The sequence below is a fragment of the Vidua macroura genome, chromosome 3, assembly GCF_024509145.1.
Source record: "Vidua macroura isolate BioBank_ID:100142 chromosome 3, ASM2450914v1, whole genome shotgun sequence".
Lineage (NCBI taxonomy): Eukaryota > Metazoa > Chordata > Aves > Passeriformes > Viduidae > Vidua > Vidua macroura.
Genome location: NC_071573.1, coordinates 63,270,879 through 63,293,790, shown reverse-complemented (window position 1 = coordinate 63,293,790; position 22,912 = coordinate 63,270,879). Strand labels below are relative to the sequence as shown.

Here is a 22,912-nt window from a genome sequence, read left to right as displayed (position 1 = left end):
AATACAGCCACAAAACAGGTAAGTATCTCTTGCTTTCTGCTGCTGTTAAAGGTTTGCACTGCTCTTTTGTGACAGGCCACAGTGCTGTGGTTTTCAGGGCCCCTGTAGTCTGTTTAATTCATCAGGTGCAGAAGCTTGCCAGGGAAGATGCTCAGGGAACCCTGAACAAGATAGAACTGCTCTCAAGCACCCAGCAGCATTTCAAACAAAAGCTTTCTAGCAGGTCTTCACAGGGATCTTCAAATGCTTATACAGAAAGGAAATCTCTAGAAAACTGAAGAGTCCACTGAGAAATAAAGGAAGATTTTATGTTAAGCACCTTCTAGACAGCTGATATAAAAAAAGATTATGATGCACTAGTTGAAATAAATGCAATTTTTATCACACTTCTCTTTCCCAATGTGCCTAGACTTATCTGAATTTATGATTCATGGTTTTACTGTGTCTGCTAAAAAGAAAAAAAACAGAAACCTTTGTGGCTGAGTTTTCAGCTCAAGAGAGGAAAGAAAAATAATTTGATGACTACACAGGCTAAGAAATTATCATTTTGGCTTGCTTTTGAATTTCATAAGTGCCCACTAGATATTATTGTGGACACGTCAGTTTGACATTAGCTCTTTTAAGTAATCATTTTGTTGTACAGAATAAAGCTACTTGGGCATAGTAATGAAATCTTTCTGGACAGTACATAGATAATTAATTCTGTAAAAGAATGACAGCAAGGCCACACAGTCTACCTTCCCTATCAGGAATCTGTCCTTATACCAATAGTTTTCCTGTTCTCTCCTATTATGATGAAAGAGATTTAAACTTGGAGGAATGACAGGGTTCTCAAAATGTTAAATGTAAGCACAAATAAAAGCATACCTCAACAGAGTAGTTTCCATGGAACGCAGCTTGAGTTTTATATTAAACTCCAGCAATGATGTTCACTCACTGGTGCGGCACTGCTGAAGGCAGTGAAATCAAGCTTGAAAGGGTTTTTGCAGGGGGCAGCTTTAGAACCCCCATGACACCGACTTAAATCTACAGATATTGAGAGAAAGGTCTCTGCCTCACCTTTCCTGCTAAATAATGAGTATGATTCTTCTGAGAATCAATACACTGGAAGCTTTCTAGACAGTAATTCTCCAGTTCTTCAGTTGCTCATAATGTGTGTGTGTGTGCATATATATATATATATATATATCTCCAGACTCCAAAAATCCATTTTAAAGAAACATTGCTCCTTAAATGCACATCACCACAAAGGTTTTATGCGTGCAGACCACTGTAAGCTTAAGAAATATGATTAATTTGCACACGGCTGGACATGTAACATCGCAGCTTTGCAATAGAGCATTCCCAGGGCCAGAATTACATCCATGTATTTCTGCCATATTATTGCTTGAACTAGCCCATACTTTGCTTAACTCTTGAAAGCAGAGTGTTTATAGACACCTGCAAAAACTTAATAATGAAGAGTAAATGCACAAGCCTTAGCTGTTTCAGAGATACTGAAACATTTTTCCATTGGAAAACACTATGGGTTTGTGGGTTTTAAATCTAAGGTCCATTTCACTAGACCAAATATGGTTATAGAATAAAAACATATTCATTCAAAGAAACCAAGACTATGTATTACTTCCACAACCCTTAACTCATTAATCCTCATCTCAAGCCTGCTCCTCACCACACTATCCCAATTAGATCTCCTTTTAGGTTTTGTTTCCTCCTTGCTGTTACTCTTTTGCTTCAAGTTCCCAGCTTAATAAACATAACTTGTAGTAATTACCTATGTAGCTATTATTTTAGAAAAGGGAAGTGTGGGAACCTTGACCAGCATTTATGGTTTTTTATATGATAGCCTTTTTTCCAAGTCTGGTGCTCTTTGCAGTATATAAAAACATTCATCTCCATGAAAGAAGTGAGAAAAAATAGCACAACAGGATTTTAATCAATACTGATTCTGATTAAGTTTGATCACAGCACTTGACATTTTGAGCAACTCTGGAAGTACACCCACAGTGACTCAGGATTTGCCGAGAGTCTTCAGAGGTGTAACGGGACATCATTGACTTAGGTGGGAATATTCCACTTTTCTGTTTTCCTTATACAGCTATGATAAGGCAATAAAATGCATTAACTTCATTTTGTAGTTAATCTTATTACCAAAGCTTCAGTAATGCTTTTTTATTGGTGATTTATTTTAGGCTTTGCTTGTCTTCTTTTTTTTTCTTGACAGAAGGAAAATGGTTTTATCAACATGCTTATAGATTTTAAAAAACAAACAAACAAAAACCAATTTAAAAAACACCCCACAAAATTATTAAGTGTTTGAGATCCTTGTTTCTAAAATTAAGGTCATCAGATGCTATCAAAGTACACCCAGGGAGCTGGTGCAGGCATGGATAATGTGTCACTTTTAGAAAGAGCAGTATTCATTTATACTCTCATATGGACATATCAGGGAAAGTTGTAAAGAGCAGGTTTTTTTCAAGGTGCTGAAAATGAGGTTCATAAAAACATGCATTCACTAATCACTCTATGTATAAATGAGCAGGAATGTTGTTAATGGTTCCTTCTCCTCTAGAGGCCCATACTACAGCATTAAAATGTGAGTGGGACAGATGCACACACCTAAGCTTGATGGGTCTGGGATCCAGAAATGATCTTCTGCTCATTACACCTATTTCTTTTTATCACTGCATGGCTTATAAAAAAAAAAAAAAAAGCTCAGTTAATTAAAAAAAAAAAAGGTAGGGATGCAAAGCAACAAGATTTTTCAAGCTAACTTTCCCAGTTTTAAAATTATTTTCTGAGACAGTCAGGCTCCTTCTCTTCATTATCTCTGAGGACTCATTTCCTTCCTTCTTATGTATGACAAAAATCTTTTGGAGCTACTGAATCGGGAAGACTCTGGTGTGTGTAATTCTCATACTGCACCAAGCACTGCTGTGTTTGAGGACGTCTCAGGAATATATTAAGCAGTGTGACTAACTTCTATCATTTGCTTTGGTTTGGGTTTCTTCCCTCATATTCTTCTCCAGGATGAGGAGTTATTCAGTGTTTTGTTTGGATTTGTTGGGGGGTTTGGGGTATTTTTTGTGACACAAAGGTATATTTTGGTATGCTTTTGTTAGAGAGAAAAGGTTAAAGTGCATCTTGCACCATAACAATGGTGGTAAATTTTGGGAGATCTATCAATACCTGTGGGAATTCATTAAAAATTTTAGTTGACTAAAGTCCCCAAGAAATCTCTGCTATCTGCATAAATGAGCTGTACTCTTCTTATGAGAAGTCCTAGTCCACGGGGGGAGGAAACACGTTCCTGATCTCTATCTTGGGGATCTCTGCAGTTATCATGGGCTCAGGTCATTGAGTATCATCAAAATGAAAACTGCCACTTTTGGTTCTGAGCCTCAGCTCGCAGTGTGTGCCCACTGCTGCTGATGCAACTAGAAGGTAAATTTTGAATGATTGTCACTGTATCAGAACTGATAAATTACTTGGTTAAAAAAAAAAAAAAAAAAAAAAAAAGAGAAAGAAGAAAAAAATAATGTGAGATTCAAATAAGAACAAAATGGTTATGTTTACCAAGCAAAGGGTTGGATAAATGTGGGAGAAGGGGAGGTTTCTTTCATGAACTCTGATTATCTCATGGGAAAAAACCCTGACATTCGTTCTTAGATCAGAACAATTTAAGCTTTAAGGCATTCTTTTAATCAACAAGCTCATCTGATGAAATGCTGTAGGATTTGCTTATATATCAAAGGAGTTCCCTAGAGATTTAAGCAAAGTAACTGAATACAATTAAAAGATCAGTTGTAAACACCATTTGTGATACGGTTTGTTTGCTGTGCTTTGCAAGATAAGGTCAGTTAATAACACATGAACTCGTGGTCGTTTACAAGACAGTAAAGTATTGAACTATAGTGCAAGAAAAGGATTACCATAGGAGCCTGCTAGAGATGCAACTATTCAGCTATCTTGGATCTGATGGTCTGTAAAAAGAGAACAGAGAAACTATTAAGCCAAGGTTCACATCTAAGAATGGAATCATTTATGAACAACCTTTCTGGGCCTAATTCGTTGCTGAATTAAACCTCAAGTAATGTCATTGAAGTCAATGGGGTTATGCAGGGCATAAGTCAGTGGAGCAAATTAGACCTCTGTCTTGAAGCCAAGAAACAAAAGGGAAGAATGATCCAATAAAGGAGAGATGAAATGCTGATATTAGCTGAATGCCACTTCTTGGTATAGCGCATTCTTTGTGTCCAGCAGTGAATATTTCATCCTTCCCAGGTGTAAAGTCTTCCCAGCAGCACTGTAAGGCAGATTTATAATAAATGACAAAATTAATGGTTTAGTTCCGTTGTAATGCAGCTTCTGGGTTCCAACAGGAATTTAAATGTGAGTGGATAACACCTATGCTGGCTTCATTGTGATCTCCAAATCAAGTCTTGATTTCTTTAGAAAAGCCTTGAGGCTGCCCATTTTTTTCCCCCTTTTGCCATCTCTTACCCATACAGATATTAGAAGATAGCATTTGTGGGTATAGGTAGCTTTCTAGATAGAAAACTGACAGAAATGCCAGGAATATCTGTGTAAGAGCTGGAATAAACTAGGCATAGTTACTGCTTCAGGTATGAAGGCAGTATGAAATGGAATGGATTTGTTTGCATTTAATTTACATATGGGTAATACTAAGGGCTCTAAGAACCCACAATATTGCAGTGATTGTGCATATACCTCGGATTAATGAAAAAAAATCAATTTTCACTAACCAGTATTCATAATTCATGGTCTCTCAAATTTCACTTCTTCTACTGTCCAGCCCACTGATTATTCAAACTGAAGTTAATATCATCATCTCCCTCAGCCGGAGATTATGGGTTTTGCACCATTCTCAGTCCTGGCTGAAGCATTTTTATTATCCACATAAAGAACAAATTCCCAAAGTGTACAGATGGTTTTGCAGCTCATACAAATATCTCTGTGAGGTGGCCTGTGCAAAATAATACATTTTGGCAGCACGGCTCACTTTTCACTACACAGAGATCACATAACTGGAATTCTTTTGACATCCTACCATGCAAACTTCAGTGATGAGCTAAAGGATGAAAAATGATTTCTTGTAATGGAGTAGAGAAAACTCTCCAGACCTGCGTGTAAGAAAGTTGTGTAAAGCAGGCAACATGTGACATGTGTTGCTGCTCCACTATTTATTCTTTTACTTCTGGTCTAACTTAACAACAACAGAACATGCTGGAGGGACCAGCAGCTGACTCACATGATACTTGGCCTGTTGCATGTGTGATATTGGCCATTTATTCCTTTTTTTATTATCATTTGTTTCAGGTGGTACTTCAGTAACTACTCCAGATTTTCATTTTCTTTAAATCCCATTGCTCCTGTTTACAATTCAATTCTGGGCATGCTCTGCAGAGAGGATTGAAGGGAACAAGATACAAATTTGCCAGCTGCTGTGTGAGATGTTGATGTAAACACATCCAGGACTATCCAAAGTGACTTGTTATGAGGCTTGGGGACTACTGCAGATATAGGAACAAGTTCCATTAATCCACAGACCTAATTTCAACTGATAAAATATCATTATAAAGCTGGTTTACAAGTGCAGTGAATTTGTCCTTGATTGGCAGATCAAGTTGGCACAGTTCCGATTTTAAAAAAAGTTCTGCTAGAGGGTCAGGTTTTGTTGGATAGCAAATCTGATTTTGACAGAAATATTTACATTTTCAGTAGCTAAAAGCTCATTCATCCAAATACTCATTCACTTTTCTATTTTTTCAATAACTGAAAATAAGTCAACTAGGTATTGGAAAAATTTTGGTCAATTTTTGGAAGTTTTATTGAAGGATGTGTTTTTCAAGAAAGATGCAGAATTCCCCTATTTCTAATTAAAATTATTAAACTGTTGTGGAGAATTATCTTTAACTCCTCAAAGAAAGTCTGTGGAATTTTGTTGTTTCTGTAGTCACTTTTCTAAAGCCATCTCTTGTTTCTCTATGGTATCAGTCTTACATCTAACACTATTACATTTTGTTTCAGCTGGCAGGCTTCATCTATGCCTGTTATGTTGTGAAGTGTATTACTGAAGAAGAGGACAGCTGTAAGTACTAAAGTTTTATTACATACAAACTGAATTCTTTTTTTTTTTTTGTTTAATCACCTCTCCACTACGCTGACATCAACCTAAATGCCATGCTGACATCAACCTAAATGCCTTATTATACTGTAGCCAGATCATATTTTCTGTCCATCCTTCTTGGTCTAAAATCTGGAAATGTCTGAGAGACAAAGGAGGCAAGAAATACTTGTTTAAATTTACATACACCTTTCATCTAGAAAGATCACTGCAACTCTTTATCTCACAACTTAGCTTAAGACATAAAACAAGGGGGTTTTTTTCGGTTTTTTTGTTTTTTTTTTAAATAAAAAGAAACTAAAAAAAATCCCAATTAGTAAATACGAGCTTTTTTTTTTTTTCCCCTTGCTCCAAGCTGTTATTAACTATTTTCAGAGTAATTGGTTACAACTGTAGTTATAGTTCTTTTGTGTTGTCATGTATGTTGTCTTGTAAAAGCAATTCTGGTAAAAAAAAATAGCTTCAGATCATTGCAGGACTTTAACTTATGAGAGGTTAAACAGTGGCTCCTCTTTGTTCCTGCTGCTCCCAGGTTGCACTTACATGAAGTGAAATGATTTCATGTAGATGTAGATTTGTGTTTCTTCTGCTTATTTATATCAATAGAAGCCTGTTGAGCAAAATTTGCTCTTATTGCATGCTGTAAAGTCGAGCCATTTCATTTTCTCTACTCTAACCTGGATTTTTTTAAAAAGGTCCACTGCAGCATTTCAGCACATCTTGGGATTCATACTAAAGCACTTTAGAAACAAGTATCAGAACTGCATGTAACTTTGATAAAATATACATGAATCCTAGGGAGAGCACTGCAACAGGAAGCAAAAGGATTTTTATTTGATTGAGAGCACTGCTAGGGCTGGTGGGGGTTCCTTTGTGTGTTCTCCTGCGTGGAAAATAGCTACAACCCTGTAATCTATTGGCAATACAGCGTCACTGTGAACCATCAAGGGGAGATTTAATGCTGAAATCAAACCACCACACTTTGGAGGTCGTTTCGACTGTGCTCATTTCGGTTGTCTTTGTGTTTCTGTGGAAGTGAGGAAGGTATAAAGAGTACAAAGGGTTTGGGAAGCTGTGTGGAGCAAGGTTTGTCACAAATAGACTTTTCTGTTTAAGGAAGTACTCAGTCATATGTATTTTCTCCTGTTTTCCTATTAAGTGCATTGATTATCCACAGAGCTGGAGGAGAGTTCTTCCTTGTCCCCCAAAATGAAATCCCATTCAATACTGTTCTGCCCTCTCTTCTAAGGGCTTAAATATTTTTTTCACTATTCTGTAATGCTTTCAGGTATGATATAAGTAAAAAGCAAGGGAGGGACTTGAGACTTGGCTCACCAATCAAGCACAGAAGTCAAAGCACATTTGAGAGATTTCTCCCATGGTTCATAAAGTGGCATTCCTGGCAGCAAAGTGCCACAGCCAATATGCTATTGTTTTCTTCTCTCTGCACCAAGAGCTCCCTGTTGTTCAGCACCCACAGATTGTCATACTTCTTTGAACATTTTCTTGCCATCATCTTGACTATTTTGTCATTACTTTTGACATTTAGATTTCATTACTACTTTGTACACCCAGCCAGGTCTCCTCATCCAGTCAAAGAGCATCGACCTGTCTGCCAGCACCTCTCTGAGGCACCAGAGAGTGAACTCCCACCCAGTGCAATGAAGCCAGCACAAGCTCAGGTGCTGCAGCTTCCCATCTGCTGAGGTTTGGAAGCTTGGCTGGCAAAAAAGGGAAAGGGAACTTCTGTGGCTGAGTTGTGCCAACAGTGTAATAATGCTCAGATTGGATCTGGCCCCTCAAGGTATCACAACATTAAAACAGCTTTAGTTTCTACTGGGAGGCCTCACAAAGTAGCAAGTAAGAATGATTCTAGTTCTCTCTCTGCTCAGACATCCACTCTGCCATGTACCAAGCGTTCACTGTGACAGCCGGGGCCTGCAGTATATACAAATACTTCCTGTTCAGGTTTAATTTAAAATTCTTTTATTTTCTTAGATACATTTTCTCACTTTTTCCATCCCTTTTGGCAACACATACATCTATCATGCTCTTCTGAGAAGTATCTCCCTTATGGATGTCACGTTATTTAGTATTTATAAGGATAAACGTATTGGGTCATACCAAAGTGTCATTTAGCCACAAATCCCTTCTGATGAGACAGAACCAATAGAAAAAGTCTTTGCTTTTCACGATGGACAAAGTGAACACCCATACATCACTTCCATTTCTTCCACTTTGCTAATGGGCCATGGGAACAACAGCAGTCCAAAAGAGCAAAAGAGGCAGAAAGACTGAACCTGGCAGAACTGAGCAGCAAGGCATAAGACTAGAGAAAAAGCCATGCAACATCCAAGAGCCAAACCTGGGCATGTTCCAGATTTTAACCAGATGAAGATATTGACATTGCTCTCTATATAGAACATGTCTCATCTCCTGTTGGCACAGAGCCTCAACTGTAAAAACACAGTCAAGTTGCTCTTAAGCTGCTTCAGCTGATTTAGCTTTGCTTTCAGACTAATTGGAACATTCTGAAAGAATTACTATTTCTCCATTCTTTATGCAGATTTTATTAAGAGAACAAGGGTAGTATTAAGCAAGCATTTCACTAAGATTAACCTGCTCTACCCTCACTAAAGGATTAGGAAGGGAACAATACAGTGATCAAATCATGGTCATAACTAGGACTGGATCAGCAAATCTAGAGGTTTTAATTACTCACACATTAAATAAATCCAGCCACAGGCCCCCTAAATCAAAGCTCAAGTCTGTGCTATCTTTCATGAGAACAATCTGCTTTGGGTTAATTCTGCACCAAGGATTAAAGAGGAAGTTGCTTTCTCTCCTGGTACAGTCCCAGAAGTGCTCTAACACTGGGTGCACCAGAGTCAAACTGCAGCACCCGTGTTTAAGGGGCAGACAAGAGCAGCTTTTCCATGGCTGCTTCTCTCAGTGAAGGTTTGCCACTCCCAAACATTTTCCCCATGGCTGCATAGGAAGGAGGAACTCAAGGTTGGAGTGCCTCAGGTCTTTTTCTGGGAAACACAAGGGAGGATGAGTCCCCAGCAGCACTGCTGCCAACTCCATGCTCTCCTCCTCACCGCTGCCATTGGAATGCCTAAGCCATTGCCATTTTAGCTCATTAGCATTATTAGCTGCAGCAATTAAAAATAAAACATGAAAATGTCAGCAACAACCATCACTTGGAGGCATTCAATGACTGTGAACTTATTTGAGCTCCTCATTTGTCTCCCAAAATCATGTTAGACCTGCATTTTTGAAAGGCTACACATTATTTTTAATAACATTGAAATGTTCCTTTAATGTGCATTTGCTCACTAGCAATTTGGCTCCCTGCTATAAGCTGCTACTGCCTTACTAAAAGAAAATTCAATGTATTTCTGAAAACTTCATTAACTATATAAACATTTTGTGGGGAAGACTGGAATATAAGCAGTCAAGCAGCATCCTCCCAGGGCTTTTTATCTCTAAGCAATTAAGAAAGAAACCTGGGTTACTGAAATGGGAATTCTGCACTCACCTTACAGGTTCTGTTGAGAGTAAGGAGACTTGCTTGTTATTAGAGGGACAGCTTTGGCCAGGAATGAATCCCAGCTAAGAGAAAATCTCTAATTTAGTCTGTGTCTCAGAGTAAAATCCTAACCTAGAAGGCTCTCTTGCTGACCAAGAGGGAGCAGAAATAGTGTTTACCTACTATTAGGCAATGGCAAGGCAATCAGAGAACAAATATGGCCCCTTTGAATGTTCCCTTGTGTACCATGAGGTACAACCTTTGCACCATCTGATGCTAGCAGGGATCCAACCTGCACATGCACTTTCTTCTTTTCTCCTGGCATTGTTTCCAGTTAAACTGCAAAGCAAAAGAAATTGCAACTCTGTCTAAAAGATTTTTGCTGCATAGTCCCTGGAATCCTGCTACTGGGGATGTCTTGGCACAGAAGTGAAGCTCTATATAACCCTTTAAAATTATTTCACTTCTCCCCCTCCAGTAAAAATTTGAATTAAAGACTCCATTTGAATTACTGAAAATGTTCAGCAAGACAGCAATACCCTAGATAGGAAATATCTTCTGGTGAGCAATACAGTATTATGTGCCAATGAACTTAGTGCCAAACTATAGTCCACTCTGGGATCCTAGGCCTGACCTAGGAAGTAAAAAAAGTGATGACAAAGATTTTGTTTTAAAAGATAGTATTAAATTCATTATATGTGAGAGATGTGAAATTTTGACATGCATATGGGACAGACAGAAAAACATGTTCTTTTTATCTCTGTTACAGGCAACCTTCCACCTTTGGGCGGGTTGTTTAACCTCTCCATACTTCTGTTTCCCATATTTAAAATGGGAAATAATTACAGGGACAAACTCACAGGCGTGTTGCTTCATAACTTTGAGCGTCTGGGATGAAAGGCACTATTGAAGTGCAGAATATGCTCAGGTATTGCTTTATTTCTGTGCCAAATGCTTTTCACAATCTGCTTAGCGAGACATTACAGAGAAATAATACCTCAGCTTCCATTCCTGCTTAGAAAAAAATCTCTAAAACAAAGAGAAAGAGAAACAAAGAGAAACTCTACCAACAAGAGTTTGTTGGTAGCAAATATTCAAGTATTAATTCTGCTTCTTTGTTTCCCATCCCAAGTTTGTGGTTCCCTGAAATTCTTGATAGTAATTTGCTATTCATGGACTTCCTTAGCCACAAGATGTCTAGCTGTATTTAGTTTCCCACAGTGGTCTTTTCTTCCTGAAAGTGTCCAACTATGTTTGAACCAAGAAAGGTTTTATAAAACAGCCTCCTGAGAAAAGGAGATCCAATAACTCAGCTACACACTTCATTAGTTTGCACCTATCATTTGTGTAGTGTGTTCCAAGTCTTTCTCTGGAATACACCAGTGATTCCATCTTCACCTTTTCCATGCTGTCACACGTGGCATCCATCTCACACTCCTACAGCCACATGTAAATATGCCTGTAGCTTAAATTAACAATCAAGATTTCCACCACAGTCAGTGGAGGCTTTGGGATGTAACCCCAAAGAGCAATCTGCCCTATCTGTGGTAGACACCTCTCTCAAGACAGGGGGAATCACTGATCTAACTTGTTTGGTTGGTACTAGGGACAGCTTAGACAGCCTGCAGAGACAGCACAGCAACAAATAAGAATAGGAACAAATAAAGCCAATATTTAAAACACAGTTGTTATCCAAACGGTTGAACAGGTCATTGCGAATGGGAATGCAAGGAATACACTAGGAATGCAAGGAATTTTGAAGCTTCAGCTTGTTTTTGCTCAGCTGTGCTCTTCAATTTACAGCCTGCAGCTCAATTAGAAGCTTCTTCCATTTACTTGTTTCATTTAGTGTGGTGACTGCTACATGATCTAAGTAAACCAGAGGGAGGAAAATGGGATGCCTTTGGCTGTCAGGCTGCTGATAGAAGTGAGGAGGGAGAGAAGCCTTTGAAATCCCAAGGCGCTACTTCATGTTTGTCATGCTAAGGACAGCTGCCTTGGAGAGCCACGGTGCCATCAGGAACATTTAGGAAATTCCCTGACATGCCTGTACAACATCAATCTTTTGCACATATCAATAGCTGGTTCCTGTATTATTATTTCCAGTCATGTCCTGTCTTGGAGGGGGCCCCTCACAGAGCAGAAGGCTGGTGTTGAGCATCTCGTTCTCCTCGGCACAGAGCACAGGCAATCTTTGCCCCCTAAGGCATGCTCGCTGCTTCCAAGGCACAGGCTGAAAACGTCTGAGCTGCAGAGTGCGAGGCTGAAGCACAGGGGAACACGTTCATGGCAGGAAGATATGACAAGTGAGACCGTCTGCATTTGAGATGCAAATGGACCTGAGCAGTCCAAGGTGTCACAGGGTTTGGCAGACATTACACAGCCTGCTCTGTGATCATTTGGCACAGCACTGCAGAGGGAAACAAACTTAAAAGCTCTGAGGAGGTGCAGTTTGTTTAAATAATGGCAAGTAATTAGTCTGAAGACAAAATCAGTGATGGCATTTTATAATTACAATTAATTTAAAGGTTAATTTCCTTTGGTGCTAAAGTCTTATTTAAAACATTTACCAGGAAGGGAAATTAGGATGTTACTATCTAGATGCATAGAATGCTTCTGGGAATCCATGCCTATTATCACTAGAAAATTAGGTTAGACTCAAAGTGGGAATTTCAATTCATTTTAGTGTATAATAGATGGTGGTCAGGGCCTTGAGTCAGAAGGGTTGCTCAGGGTAGACTGTATGATTTGCATTTTCTTTGTTTGTGGGATTAATTGCAAATGTTTCCAACAAAAGGGCTGGGTTTATACATGAACAAGCTTGACATGAAAAGAAAATTGGTTATGGATTGCTGCCTTCGTAACTAATGAAGTTGATGTTCAAGGAATCCCTAGGAGATAGGGTTGTGCTATGAGACAAATATATAAATAAAATCACACAAGGGAAAATGGTGGCATTGCAAGCTTCATCTATGATAATTTCTTTTCTCCCTCGCTTGTCTTCCCTGCCACTCCCCTTGCATCCATCACCACCTCCTGTGGGGATTGTCAACCCCAAGTTTAAAAATGTCTAAATAATATAATGTAAAGCTTGAAGGAAGTAACATTTCCATTCCAGCAGCTTATCACAATGCAATACTGCTTAATAAAACCAATGCATTGTAACAGTCAGGGAAATATATTTACTATACTTTTTTTTTTTACTATATACCACACAATTTTTATCTATTCAAGAATGACATTGCAGAAGTGTTGGAGAAGATCTGCACATGTCAATAGTGAATGAACTGCTAATAGCTATTTTTTTTGAACAAAGATACATTTTATACCAAACCATTGGGAAAATATTACTCGTCATTAATTATTTATTTCAGGACAGGAACGCAAAGGCATTCAGACCATGAAACAATGTCCCAGGCAGTTGTGTCAAGCCAGTAGCAGAAACGAGGTAGTAACTAGTGATGGTTCTCATAACAAAAGCTACAGATCATTTGAAGCAATGCTCAGGTTGTTGATGCAGCTGAATAGGGTGTGGTCTTCCTGGACATGGAAATGCTTTGACATTGAAAAATAGACAAAGCTCATATTCAAAATCAGGAAAAAACTAGCAAAACCTGAAACTCTCCACAAGCTGAAAATTGCATGCAAAATTCTTTCAGGCATTTCAGAACAGTTTTGTTCTGGTGCTGGTGAAAGACTCCCTTTCAACATCAGTCCTTTCCTGCTACTTTGCACTGAACATGAAGGGCTGTCTTTGAAAGACCCTCCAATGGGAAGCATCTCCTCCGTCATCCCCTGAGGCAGAGGAGAGGCAGCTTGGATTCTGAAGAGGAACAGCCTGCAAGTGGCCACATGGGGCTGCTGGCTCCCTTCCCCACCCTGGTGTCCCACCCTTTGAGGCAGCAGGCTGCCACCTTAGAGTTTCAGCCAAAATTAGTGGATGAACGGCAGGTCCTGGCCATCCAAGCTCACTCCAGGCTGACAGATAGCAGAGTCTTCAGAGGAATGGTGATGAGCTGCTGTGGCTGGACCAGACTAATTAATTATTTCCAGTGGCCCTGAGAAGGACACCTGCCCACAGCCTTAGTGTCCTTCCTGCTGAGACAGTCAGTGTGAGCTCCTTGCAGTTTCCTACATGCCAAGAACATAGCTTTGTACTAAATTATTTTTATCAGCATGACTCCTGTTAAAGTTTTCCTTATTGCTTTTCCTTTCAAATATCTAGATAGGTCTTCATTAGCATTGGATTGTTAACTTTCATAGATTTGGGCCTTAATTCTCCCCTTTGTTGCACCTACTAATGACTCTTTTTCTCATTTATTAGTGTGGCAGTCACACTTGGAGGCCACTGCCCCAGGCATTTTCTTTTTCCTTCTTTTTTTCTTTTTCTTCTCTTTATTGCTCGCCCCTAGCAGTGATCTGGCTAAGAACAATTTTTCCAAATGACTCATTTGATAACTTCTACAATAATTCAGTCTACTACATATTTAATTCTTAGAATGATTTGTCAGTCAAAATCCATATTGCAAGGCTCTATTTTTTTTGCTCAGCACTTAGGGATGAAAATTTGAAAGCAAATGGCTATTATCCAGCAATGTTCAGGTCTACCCAGTTTAGAAAAATATATTGTTCAGACTATGATTGCTCTCTTAGCTTATTATTGTTCTCTTGTTCTCTTAGCTGAGTGGAGGTCTTTTACTGATTCTTTCTTTACTAAGCATCAGACAAGCCCCTCTGCAAGTTTAGAGACAATCCTTGCAAAGCCTTACAGAGGTCAGGCAGAAACCCTGTTTCCAGATGTACAGGCTGACAGGTGGCTTGCTGTATTTGTCAGGTATAAAAGGCAGTGCTGACCGTTTCAGTCCAGTATTTCTCATTGCTGCAGCTATGCTCCAGTTATTTCCGCCTGCCCTTTGGTCCTTATTCCTGCTTGCCTTATCCCTAGTCCCAGTTTCTGCCTTCAGCTACTGAAGACTTGCTCATGCCTCCCAGCCCTTGCTTGGCCATTCCTGACTACTTTCATCCTGGCTCCTTTCTGCACAGCAAGGACCTTGGTTCCCATCCTCTCAACGTGGTTCCCACTGTTGGCCAGTCCTGCCTTGCAGAGGCCTTGCTCCAGAGCATGGTCTTCCTCATGTCATGGTCCAAGAATCTGCTACCAACCAGACGCCTTCTCCACCTGCAAATCTGAGACAAATTGTGACTTTGGTCTAATTTTTTGTTCTACTTTCTGGACCCATAGCACCATTCATCTTGCTATTTTCTGCTGGGTATATCTGGAAAGCAATATCGGCATACCTATTGTTCCCTAATTATAAGGAGCAACAGTCAGAGATCCCTGCCTCTATTTCTGTGAGGGTGGAAACACCAGATCATGTTTATTAGACTTCACAAACCCGAGTACTTCCCCACTGTTACATCTTGTCTCAGAAGAGCTGATAAAAGACTCAGCCAGGGGATCAGCAGAAACAGAAGAAGATGCTGCCTTACATCAACAAGAAACATGATAAGAGGAGAAAACAGCGGAGAACAAGGCCCTGTGAAGCAAAAAATTATTGAATAATTTTGATTATTATACAAGTAAACAGCATGAAAATAGTGGCAGTGGAGCAAAGTCTGAGCTGAGAAACTCCATCAAAATTTGTGTAAGGGCTTCCCTTTGCAGCTCCAGTGGCCATCATAGAGCTCACAAATGCCATGAGGTTACAGTTTCAAAATCTGAGGTTCTATATTCACCTTGCAAATGGCTGAGCTGAGAGTACTCACAGGCCCTTTATTACTGACTGCTTGGCAGAAATGCTGCTCATTGCACCACAGGAACTGGACCTCATGTCCAAGTCCTTGTGCCATTTCTGAATCCTCCTGTGACAGTAGAAAGGGCACAGCCTCATGTGCTGGCAGATGTCTCCTTCCCCATGTTTCCCTGGTGTTTGGCTCTACTGTGGTTTGAGAGCCGAAATCATTGTGTGCTCAGCACAAAGACCAATAATGTTTGATTATCATTGTAAACAAACTTTATGGCAATCACATTCAAGCAAATCTCCTCCTGTGTGCTATTTCGTGGAACAGTCACCAGACCATGCTCACAGCATAAAAAGGCAGCAGCACTGAATTGTTTGGAAGTGTCTTCACCAAACGGAGAGTTGGGTAGCAGGATACTGGCAAAGCTGCAAGAGCAAAGGTGTCCCCATATGTTCTTTTCTATTTTTGCCCCATATGTCGCTTCCAAGGTATTAAAATGAAACTTAATTTTACTCCCCTACATTTATATTTTTTTCTCAATTAGGCCAGTTTTTAGCTACCACTATTTGTGCACAGCTCTCTCCTGCCTCACGTACTCACTTTTGCACCAGCAGTGCTTTCAGTAATGTTATTACCTGTACTCTGTTTGCCATCTCTCCTTCCTTCCAGTTACACATGCAATGATGTGCCTTGTTGTGGCAGTGAAGCTCAATTGCAGCACTTCGAAAACCTGAGTCCAGGGAGCCAAGTCTTTGGCCTCTGGAGAGAGGGCAGATAAATTTAAGACCTTGCAGGTCAGATGTAGAATATGAGCACCATGTGTTGTCTCTCTGCTATACCACACAGGAAATATGTCCAGCCATGACATGCACATGCAAGGAGCATCCATATGCACATACACGTCCGTGGTCATGAGCTCTTTTGTTAAATATCATCTTTATCATGGGTAATTCTAGGTTTTTTACATTATTTTAGTAGATTCATTAATATATTTAAGGACTACCGTAATGCCAAGCACTGGGGTCTTTTTTGTGCATCGCATTTTAGTGGCCTTTCTATATACTGCAGACTTCCAGAAATGAAAAATGAGAAACCCATTTATGCCTCTCATCCTGTCCTGATGTACAGCAGAAACAGTGGGGACTCTGACCATGAGCAGAAGTTGAAACTTCACATTCCTGTGGGTAATTACTGATAGAAAATATGTCTCTATTTGAGCCATATGTCCTGTGTTACACTTGTAACAGTCATATATCTGACAAGACCCTTAATACAAACAAAAGAAGAAAATACTCTGAACTTTTTATAACATATTTTACAGATAAGTAGTACTGCTATTATCCTACTCAAGTCCAGCTAGGAAAATAAAAATTTCAACACATAATATTTCAAAGGTGGTTTTGAGGGGGCTACAGAGTTGTGTTCTGTGAAGAGCTACTAGAAGCTTCTCCTGTGGCTTCTGATAGAGCCAATGCCAGACAGCTCCAAGATGGGCCCACTGCTGGCCAAGGCTCAGCCTGTCAGTGACAGGGGTAGTGCCTGTGGAATAACAGATTAAAGAAGGGAAAAAAATCTGCTCAACAACTTCAGTTGAAGAGTGGAATGGGAGTGAGAGCAACTCTATTAAATTACAAGTCCTCCGGGCTTCACCCAGGTGTCCAGCCAGTCCGGGGGAAAACCCTCGGAGGACCGGTCCGCGGGGAGGATGTGGCGGGACCTGGATAGCTCCACCGTAAGGACGAGAGGACTCCGGAGTAGCTTTATTCCTAGAGGCTTTATTTCAGGAGAGTCGCAGGAACGGGGGGGGGAGACGAGGGACACAAGCTCTCTGGAAGGGAGTCAGCCCCGGGAGCCCCGAGGGAAGGCAGGGCTGGGTATTAAGGGCAAAGGAGTAGGAGTGGTTAGGGTACAAAACAACCAATAGGCAATGGGTAAAGGGGGGGAGACAGAGTGGGGTGACATACAGAGAACCAATCAGGGTACAGAGGAGGAGTGGTATTCTAACAGGGGCCAATGGGGGTAACAGAATAACTGAACTTTCTGGAACTGGGGAGTATGCTAAACATTGATGGACAGCTCTTCTGGGGTGGAGAGCAGCAGTTGATTGGCAACCTTTTTCTAAACTGTTGCTGCCTCCCAAGGGAGAGCAGGAACCCCTCCCACAAGCAACAACTCTGCAGAGCCCAAGACCAACGAAGAAGGAGGAGCTGCTCCAGGCACCGGAGCAGAGATTCCCCTGCAGCCCCTGGTGCATGGTGAGGCAGCTGTGCCCCTGCAGCCCAGGGAGGTCCATGGGGGAGCAGAGATCCACCACAGCCCAGGGAGGACCCCATGGCAGAACAGGTGGGTGCCCAAAGGAGGCTGTGACCCTGTGGGAAGCCTGTGCTGGAGCAGGCTCCTGTAAGGATCTGTGGCCCCGTGGAGAGAGGAGCCCACACCAGAGTAGCTTTGCTGGGAAGACACTGGAGCAGTCTGTTCCTGAAGGACTGCACCCCAAGGAAGGGACCCACTGGAGCAGTTCATGAAGAAATGTAGCCCGTGGGAAGAATTCACATTGGATAAGTTTGTGGAGGACTGTGTCCTATAGGAGTGACCTGCCATTGGAGCAGAGGAAGCATGTAAGGAGTCCTCCCCCTGAGAAGGAAGGAACAGCAGAGAGACGTAATGAACTGACCACAACCCCCATTCCTCATTCCCTGATGTCACTGGGGTGGAGAAGGCAAAGAATCAGGATTTAAGCCTGGGAAGAAGGTTTAATATTTGGCTCTATTTCTCATTATACTGCTCTTCTTTGGTAATAATTCAAGGCTATCTTGCCTGTGATGGTAATTGCTGAGTGATCTCTCCCTGTCTCTGTCTGGAGCCATGAACCTTTTGTTATGTTTTCTCTTTCCTGTTCAGCTGAGGAGGGGAGCAACAGAGTGGCTTTGGTGGACAACGGATGTTCATCCAGGGTCAAGCCACCACAAAAGGAATTGGATTATGTTTGCATGTTAATGTGTGCTTTTACTAAAGTGAAACACAACATGAGCCTCTTGTGATAACAGTGACATGTAAGATGAATGTAAGATAGAAGAGTCAAAAAACGTGTTTGATGTATGAGGCTAAGGATGGACGCCTTGGTACTGATTCAGCTAATGAGCCTTGTTTTATGCATCTGATGTTAGGGCTGCCAGGAATGTATCAGTTGTATGACATTTTAGTGACCTTTCAGGCACAGCCAGGATAAAATGCCTGCAGAAAGGGCAGCCTGCTGCATGCTTTAAGAAACTAGCTCAGAGTCCACAGGGAGCTTTTAGCACAGTCTGGACACCACAGGGTTTGCAGTGCTGAGAAGCAGCTGCCATGAAGAAACCTTGCTACAAACAAATTGATGAAATCCTTTTGTATTGGAGTTCACTTTCTATTACCTGTCTTCACCTACCTTGCAAAGCTTGTTGTTGCCTGTAAGAAGCCATTGTATGTCTCCAGTGAGGTCATGGTTGTACTCACTGCTCTGCCTTCAGTTGGTTACACACATGGTAACTTCTATAGTGAGCTGAACACAGAAATGTCTCTACGACCTTGCTTTGTTTGTAACTTGGCAATCTGGCTTACTAACACTCTGTGCTTGCTCTGTACAGCAGGGCAAAGCCACAATGCATGAAGAGATATTCAGTACGCATCTTTCCCTCATGCTCAGACAAAATAATTTTGCGCAAAGAAATCTTTTTCTTAATACATTGGTTTAGCCTTCTGAAAACAGCCCTGAAGACAAGCTTTTGCCCCACATCTGCAAAGCAGAGTATCTATGCCTGCAGCCTACTAATAATGTTTTATAGGTTGCTTGAAAAAAAATATTCTAGGAAAGTATGGAAGAAATGCAAAGCTGGACAAATGAGTACAAGCAATATCCCTAATGTGGCATGCGTTGACAACAGTGAGGCACTTGATCCAACACAGGCATTTTCTCACTTGTGTTGTCAGGGATCAAGAGTAACAAAAAGAAAAGAAAAGAAAAACTGGTTTCCTCCCAGCCTAGCATTTCACTAAACAATATTCTTCATTTTCTGCCTGTAAATTTAGTATGTTCCCAAAGACATGATAGCATTTTGATAAAGGTATTCTGATGGTTACAGACATTGATTAAGTGGAAAGCAACAAATAGCATTTTTCTTGATTTTAGCAAGATTTTGACATTATAAAAGGTTTGTAAGAAGTTCAGGAAAGTACTGTCCAGATGTAGTCAGCATAGGTGGAGAGCAGAAGTGTTTAAAACTCTATTCAAAATGTAGTTATAAAGCAAATGGGACATTTCAGATGGGATCCCACTGGAACCTCAGCTAGGGAAATAATTCTCTTCATTATTTTCATTAACAACAATGAGGATAGAAGAGAGAACGTTTGTAAAAAATTTAAGATTAAACTAGACTGGAAAGGGTAAAAGCACTTGTGAATATAGGATTAGAAGTCAAAATAATCTTGAGAAGTGGCTTGAAATCAAGAATGTGAAATTCATTTCAGACAAGCGCAAAAGAACTCCTGTGGGGAAGAATCAATCATCTTCAAATAAAATATGGACTAGGCTAGGCTACAGTTAGTGTCAAAACAAAAAATAAAGAGCTGATTATTAAGCATTTGTATGATGCTGTTGAAAAAAGAAATTGGAAACCAATTCCAAATGACACAAAACAAGAAAAACAAAAACAAGAAAAAAAAATCCCAACCAAACATACAAAACCCTACAACCTACTGAATTATTTCAGGTAATGAACAGAAGACTGTATGGCTGTTGTCCCAGTTTGTCCTGATTTCTGCACCCCACTGTAAGAAAAACATAAGTAAACTGAGGAAGGATATTCAGGCTTCAAAATGCAGAGGCTTGGACAACATGAGCTGTGAGAAAAATTTGAAATAATTAGGTTTGCTTAAGCCTGAAAACAATGGATGGCATGAAATACTTTTTAAAAAGGTTTAAAAACAGTAATAAGAGAAAAAAAAAAGGCTCATTTTTCTTCATATCCATAGGGAGAAAAGGCCAAAATATAGATAAGTAGTTAATTTGCAGGAAATTACATTTAAATTAGACATTAGGAAATTAGGCACAGGGAAAAGCAACACAGAAAGGCTACAGAACCTCCTTCATTAGAGATGTTAGGGATTAATTTAGTAACATATCTTTCTGGGATAGGAATACACATAATGCTGCTACAGGGCACAGAATTGGCTAAATTATTTCTGCAGGAGCCATTCTTGCCAGCAAAGAATGCCTTTATGACAGATTCAACATGTGTGCAGTTGCAATGGAGACATACTGTACCCAGCCAGTCCAGTGTTTTGGTAGCTCTTTGCTTGCAGAATGGTGAATGAAGGTGTACAAGAATTTGATTCTTTGGTAAATGTCTGGAATGGCTGAAACTGTATTGATAAGTGTGACTAAGTGTGGCACAAATTGAGGGGTACCTTAGTATTAAAACAACTTTATAAATGCAAGTGTTAAGGAGTCTAACCACTGTGGAATAAATAGCTTTTTTTTTTTTTTTTTTTTTTTTTTTTTGCTTTTTGCTTTTAATGTACACAGAATCAGTCTGTCAGTTGGAGTGACCAGACATGTGAAAAATGCACTTCCACACCTGAACTCTTTGGCCCTTTTCTATCAAAGTAAAGTCCAATTCAGATCTGCGATGTAAGAGACAATATTTCAGGGATGAGAAATGCCCCCAGATAACCCCTACAAGCTGATAGTTGAGTCTCCTGGGACAAAGGAAGCAAAGGGCACCCTTTTACCTGTGCAAAGAAAGTGTTTTAGCAGAGATATAGGAGTCTTGGGCTCAGATGAGATTGAATTTTCCTGGAAATTGTTTAAAACAAACATAAGATAGCCATCAGGAGCTGGCAATTGTGTGAATTAATAAATAACTCCCACCCTACAACTTTCTTAACCTTCTTGCAGACCTTTAGCGTCTTGAGAGAACTGCAGGTTTCCTTACATCTGTGAAGTTTCATCTCTGAAGCTCAGATAAATTGTTACAACTCTCTGTTCATGCATTTCAACCCAAATGTCAAAACAGGGAGTCAGACAGAGTCTCTCAGACAGAGTTGTATCAATGTACTCCCTCCTCTACATCCTCTACTGAGCCGTGGTATGACAGCAAGCCAGACACAGTAATCACAGTCAGAAGGAATGAATTCATGCTAATAAATAAATGGTTTTCAGCATTTGTAATGTCTAAGTAGCATGTTTTTTTTATATTAGTGAGGTGGTCTACTTGATAAAGAGGGATGTGTAGTTATTTCTGGTGGAAAGATGGCTGTTATAAATCCTTTACTGTTTTTATGTGGTTTTAAAATTGAATTGATTTTAAAAGTAAAGGCCTTTCTTTACATTTTACTGTTTTTCTGTATCTTCCCAATTAGCTGGTGTAATGCTAATAGATTATAAGAGGATGTGTAAAAAATAATCTGTGTGCTAGGTGCTTCTTGAATGATAGTGCCTATCAGTTCTGAAAAGATGATGCTAATGAAAGCAATTTCTCCCCTTTCAGTTGATTTCATAGGTGGATTTGACTCTTACGGCTATCAAGGCCCACAGAAGACATCTCATTTACAGCTACAGCCCATGTATATGTAAGTATTTAACTTCTAGGATATTCAGCAGAGTGGCAGCCTGATATTAAAGGATCATTAAGCTGAAAGATAGTGTGACTTAAAAATTCAGAATAGTCAGAAGCCTTTTTTGATGGACTGAATTCAAATTACACTTAGGAACCAACATTACTCTTGTGTTGAATTATAATGATTTCTTAGGGCAGAATATCATGTGTCACAGTTGTTCAAACAGCATCCAATTCTCACCTGATCTTTACCTATTTTAATTCAAGCAGATGCCACTCAGAGACAGTGACAATTTGGTGTAGAAAAAATACTTATCATATATGACAAACCTTGGCTGTGAAAAAAGTGGATTTTTATTAAGTTTTATCAAAAATTCAGCAACTTGCTAATTTAGTGGATGCATTTAGCATTTGTCTTACCAGAGCATCTGTTCACCACGGCACCTCTGTACCTCATTTCCAGTTTCCACATTTAAAAAAGCCAAAACAAATGTAATAACATATGGCTTTTAAAACTAGTTTGAATAGAAGACAGTATTTTACCTAACCATTGAGTGACAACTCCATATTAGAGTGCAGTCTGATATATTTGGGAATGAAATGGATAAACAAATCTCAGTTCATACACGCAGCTGGAGTATATTCACACTAGAACTGATGCACAACCATAGACCAGCCCAGGAACAATCGTCTCCAAATATTTCTTGTACTGATGTCAATTGAAATGCAGAACAGTCCTGACTGCCCAGATAAATCTTACCTCACAGCTGCAGCCTTTGGAAATATTTTTTATTTGCCATCAATTGCCCTACACCCTAAAAGCACAGCACCACACAACTCATAAGGGGGCAACAGTTACGGTTTTTCCTTTGTTTCTCTTCTGAGCATTTCTTTTGT

General features: G+C 40.0%; 1 protein-coding gene across 2 annotated transcripts in view; it reads left to right on the top strand.

Annotated features, from left to right (window-relative positions):
• The window catches only part of NKAIN2 (sodium/potassium transporting ATPase interacting 2), a 519,234-nt gene that overhangs the window by 488,740 nt on the left and 7,582 nt on the right, over window positions 1–22,912 (top strand). For both annotated transcript variants that reach the window (XM_053973640.1, XM_053973639.1), the window contains exons 5-6: window positions 6,052–6,112; window positions 21,947–22,028. In XM_053973640.1, the coding sequence (XP_053829615.1) occupies window positions 6,052–6,112; window positions 21,947–22,028 (143 nt within the window). The remainder of the gene's footprint in view (window positions 1–6,051; window positions 6,113–21,946; window positions 22,029–22,912) is intronic.